At 46.3% G+C, this 5,000-nt stretch overlaps 1 protein-coding gene across 3 annotated transcripts in view; it reads right to left on the bottom strand.

The window, feature by feature from the left end:
* The window catches only part of LOC136635834 (SLAM family member 6-like), a 14,332-nt gene extending 9,371 nt beyond the window's left edge, over positions 1-4,961 (bottom strand). For 2 of the 3 annotated variants that reach the window (XM_066610957.1, XM_066610958.1), the window contains exons 1-4: positions 4,741-4,961; positions 3,113-3,466; positions 2,679-2,978; positions 565-684 (exon numbers count right to left, since the gene is read on the bottom strand). In XM_066610957.1, coding sequence (XP_066467054.1) covers positions 565-684; positions 2,679-2,978; positions 3,113-3,466; positions 4,741-4,807 — 841 coding nt within the window. In that variant the 5' untranslated portion in view covers positions 4,808-4,961. Of the gene's footprint in view, positions 1-564; positions 685-2,678; positions 2,979-3,112; positions 3,467-4,096; positions 4,367-4,740 lie in introns of all 3 variants that reach the window. The other variant, XM_066610959.1, reaches the window with a different exon arrangement.
* Positions 4,962-5,000: the final 39 nt, after the last annotated feature.

The following is a 5,000-nucleotide window of genomic DNA, read 5'->3' as shown; positions in this document are numbered from 1 at the left end:
ATGTAGCGTCACTGGAATGGTCCCGATCTGATGAATGTGGGTCCCCAAAAGCTCTCAAGAAGGAAGCCCCCTCTCTCCAAGCTGACAAGGAAAATGTATTGAGCCCCACTGGAAAGTGAAACCGAACTGCCCGTGCACATTTAAACTGATTTGCACCTGTGCTGCTTACTCATGAGTAGGCAAACACGCCTTGGCTCCTACTGAAGTCCAGGCTGAGGGGAACGCAATACCACCAGAATGGTCTTGATCCCATGAACTGGACAAATGATCCAGAAGGTACCCCCCCTCCCCGCCAAACCACCATAATAAAAAGGATAAAACCAGACGCTTGAACAGCTGGTAAAGTGAAACATTTTTTTAAGCCACATAAAGCTTGGTGGGTCCTGAGAAGAGTGTCATTTTTAAAAGTGGGCCCTGGCGCTACAAAGTTTGGGAACCACTGGGTTAGATTGTTAGATCAGAGACGTGTCCCCGAGGATAAATGACAGCAGATCTCACAAGTAGTCAGTTTGGAAACTCCGATCTTAGCAGACAGGAGGTGAAGATGAACAAAAGATTTCTTACCACTGTGGGACAAGGTTTTCCTTCTTTTCTTCCACTGCCAGATCCCGAAAACTACACCCAGGATAAGAACCAGCACAGCACAGAGGACCAGAGAACTCAGAAGCAGAGTTCTATTTCTGCCTGCAATGAGAAATAATTCCCTTCTGAAAGACACTGCAACAGCCTCCACTTCGTCCCTCCCCAAGACCAATAGGACTAGCATTTATTAAAAAATCAGCAAAGGGGTTTGATGTTTCATCGACACAATTCAGCCACAATTTCCGTGCCGCTATACAATTTTTCGGGCCCAGAATTTGGACTGCTCAGTGGTGTATGGGTTAGTGTGGGGCAGTGGTAAGCTCTGAATTGCAGGAGCTCATCACCGACTGCCCCCCCGTCATACCACGCTAAGATTACTTTTTAGATTTTTAAGATTAGCCACTTCGAATGCCCGAGAGGGCGATTAAGCAGGGCATCAATTCATAAATAATTTCTTTTTTAAAAAAATCCAGGGTCTTTATTGTTCTCCCTCCACTTACGTCTCCTTCCAAACTTTAATATTCTTTATTTAACGATGGAGTTTATTTCATCACCGGCTCCTGGAGTGAATGCAATAATTTAACAGAAACATATAAACATTGAAAAATAGAATTTTAAAAAATCCAGATATCAAAGGTATACGAGGGTGAGCCTTGGGATGTTTATTCAGAAGTTCCCACTTCCATGGTCTGTGCCCTCTGGGACACAGTGAAATGAACTTAACCAGCCCCTTCTTCTGTGCCAGGGGGGCATGATCCAGTCTCCCTTCCATCCCTCTACACCTCCTCCCCTCCTTTCTATCCATCTGCACCCCTTCCTCATCCATCACCCAGGTGGGAGAGGGCTGTCTGTGTGGGGTTTATGTCCCTTGGCAGATTTCTCAGTTTGCCTCTTCTTTGCTGGGCTGTTTTCAAAGGTGGCACCCAAAGGTCCCCAGGGCTCCCAAGCCTGGGTCTTGGGGAGAAGATGGCACATCAGTTAAAGACTGGTCCCCAGGGCTCCCAAGACTGGGATTTGGGGAGAGGATGGCACATCAGTTAAAGACTGGCAGTCTGTCTTGTGCCATATCTCACTTTTTATTTCACCCAGATAAAATCAATTACACACCCAGGGTGTGTCTGAGTAAAGTTTTATTCACTATAAACGTCTGCAATGTACAGACACCTGCACGAGAGCTTTAACGGACCCAGTACAAAGCTAAGCCTTGGTTGGGCTTGGAGGCTGCCCAATTATTCTGTTTAGTTCCGTTGAGACTCCAGGGGTTGCGTGTCCTTGAAAGCGTCCGATAAGATTAGGAGGTTGTAAAAGCTACATAAGAGGAAAGCAGCCGTTGGTCCTAACTCTATAGCCTTTGAAGGAATGAATGACATACTCAGTACATAAAATGCCAGTTTTCTGTGCCAATCAAGTAGGCCAGTAGCATGTGCGTGCATTAGAAAACTGCAGCCTGAATTTCCCCACATCATTGAATACAACAGTGGTTCCCAAACTGTGAGCCGTGGCTCCCCAAGGAGCTTTGGAAACCCAACCGGGGAGATGCGGAATACTCGTGAAAAACCCGCAGCTATACAATGTATAGGATTGTAGCCCGAATGGGGAGATGTGGCTAACGGCCCAGGAGATCAAGAGAGCTGCCAATCAAAATATTTTGGGCACCACTGGAATACAGTCTGCTGATAGGATCCAGCTGTTGATCAATTACTTGTCAGAGAGGCTTCTTGCAACATTCTGGTGGAGGTCTCCCCCTGTCTGGGCACCCCACACCCATAAATATAACACCCCCGTCTCATTTCCATAATCAAGTCCTTGCTTGAGATCACAAAAGCCTGGTTGACACTCAAATTCGGCAAAAATACCCAAAATCAGACTAGAAAATGTCACAATTTAGTTCTCAGAAATGCATCTGAGGCCTCATTATATCTTTATGAACTATTTTGAAGGACACACAAAGTACTCACCAGTGCGCATGACACACAGAATGGGGAAAGAATTACATCCAACACACAGATTACACACAGAATTACACCCAACACACAGATTACACACAGAATTACACACAACAACGGGGAAAGGGTCAGGGAGAATAAATGGTTCACCTTCAAAGGAGCAGATCCCGAGCAAGTCAAAGGAGGCCTCCTTCTGATCCACAGCACTGCTGACCAGGCAGGTGAGGTTGGAGTCCAGAGAGTTGGGCTTCCAGAACAAGTGGAGGTCCATTCTGTTTGCGGACAGACGGTACCAGTCCGCACCTCCTGCTAAGCTCCTGGGGGGGCTCCCCCTTCTCCAGGAGACACTGAACTCCCCTGGTCCAGGTGCCTGACACTGGAGGGTCACATTGCAGCCCGAAGGAGTGTCAGCAGCTACCTGGTGCCATATCTGTGGTTCTGGAACCGGCTCTGTTGAAAGCAAAGAAGAAGCCGATCACATCCATGTCCCTTCTCTGGAGGGAAGGAACTGTGGAGGAGAAACGGGGTTGATCCCCTTTGGTGTTCAGTTTGGGGACAGAGAAGGCTCAAGAAGAGTGACTTACTGTGGACGGTGAGGCTGAATGTGTAGACATCATACTCCGCACTGGACAGCCTAACTCTGGCCTCGTAGACTCCAGCATCCTCCAGCTCCAGGTCTTTAATTCTCAGCCTGGTCTCATTGATGGCCTCCAGCCGCTCCCCAAACCTGTCACTGGGATTTGGCCTCTGTGTTCTTACACCTTGGAATTCAGCAATTGTAAAAGGCTTGCTGCCCTTGGGCTGAAATATCCATTCAATTCTATTCACCATATTTCCTGACAAAGAGCTGTTGATTTGAAGCAAGACTGATCCCCCCTGCATCCCATTCACCCGACTCGGGGCCCGATTCTGCGAAGGATTGCTCAAGCTGCCTTTCCCTAAAAAGGAAAAATATGTTGATAAGAACGGAATACATTCATGAATGCACACATGTAGTTCCAGTGTTTAAATCTGGCAGGCTGGGTCTGCCAAAACAAATACCCCACCCCAGACCAGAAGAATCCTGTTCTATATTTGTCTCAAGACCAGCATTTGAAAATTCAGTTCCGCCCCTTCTGTTTTTGTCCCCAAGGGCAGATCGATCTTGGCTGTTTTTAGCGTAATGGATTCATTTCTTAAATCCACAATGGCTCCTTGGAACAAAGTAAATAAATTCATATCCCCATACAGAGCAAGAGACTACTGCCATCAGCTTTGCCTCTATTATTTGTCCCATGACCTGTGTTTTTGTTTTTTGTTTTTTTTTTAAATATATTTTATTCATTCATTACAGATACAGGAAAGGAAATAGGTTTAACTTTGGGTAGGGTACAACACAGGTTACACATAAGGTTTGGCCCCAGATTCCAACATATATCATTCAATTAACACAAAAAAAAACCCCACAATAATCATCAGTATAAAGGTTTGCATATTTATCAATATAAAAAATTGATTTTTGAAACACTCAATTTTATCTAACTAAATTTATCTACCCAATCATAAAAAAACTTCCAATATTTTCTTACTCTGTCTAAATCTCTCTCTTTCATTCTTTCTGTTAAAACTTCCATTTCTGCTACTTCATAGATTTTATCTATTAAATCTTCTTTAGATGGTACATCTATAGATTTCCATTTTTGCGCAAACAATATTCTTGCCGCTGTAACAATATGTACAATAAGGTGTTTCTTAGGTTGGTCATTTGTCCCATGACCTGTTCAGATGTACTAAGAACACTGTTTTCATTTCCTTCATGAATTTTTTTGGCTGAAGCGCAGATTGTCGAAATGCTCTTCCTGCAAGAGAAGAACGAAAGCGCAACAGAGAGAAGTCCCATCAAGATCCCCAAGGAAGCCAGAAAGAAACAGAGGAAGCCTCTTCTAAACCCTTTGTCTTCTCCTCCTGATGCGGATCTCCAGCCACACATCTCCACCTTCGCCCTCCCTCCTTGTCCTTCACTGATTCAGGAATTCCTGCTTTGGTTTCTTCTCTCTGTGGAGTGTGGCTGCAAGAGCTGCCCAGAGGGAGAACCCAAAGCAGTGTCTTCATCTCCTCCCCACCAGCTTCCAAACACAAGCCTGCCCTTCTTCCAAACCAACCAAAGGGGCACTTGGCTCTGTGGCAAGCTCTGAGCAAGCCCCAGAGTGGACAGCAGCCCTGCAGTGCTTACAGAGGAGGGAGCAGAGGAAGGTTCCCAGGACCAGGGGGGTCTGGAGGCTCCTGCAGGTCACAGCCATCTCCTCTTGCTTGCAGCCTGGAGAGATCTTCCCAGGGATGCACACCCACTGTTCACTCCTGGCTCACTTGCAGAGGGCAGGACTTGGGAATCCTGCCCAGTGGGAATATCTCAAGGAAAGCGGGCAGAGTGAGGACGCCAAGGCCGGTTGACACCATCCCTCTGGCTCTGAGTCAGAAACAAGGCAACTGCAG

This window comes from Tiliqua scincoides, unplaced genomic scaffold (assembly GCF_035046505.1).
Source record: "Tiliqua scincoides isolate rTilSci1 unplaced genomic scaffold, rTilSci1.hap2 HAP2_SCAFFOLD_106, whole genome shotgun sequence".
In the NCBI taxonomy this organism is placed as follows: domain Eukaryota; kingdom Metazoa; phylum Chordata; class Lepidosauria; order Squamata; family Scincidae; genus Tiliqua; species Tiliqua scincoides.
Note: the sequence above shows the minus strand (reverse complement) of the source record. Positions and strands in the feature narration are given on the sequence as shown.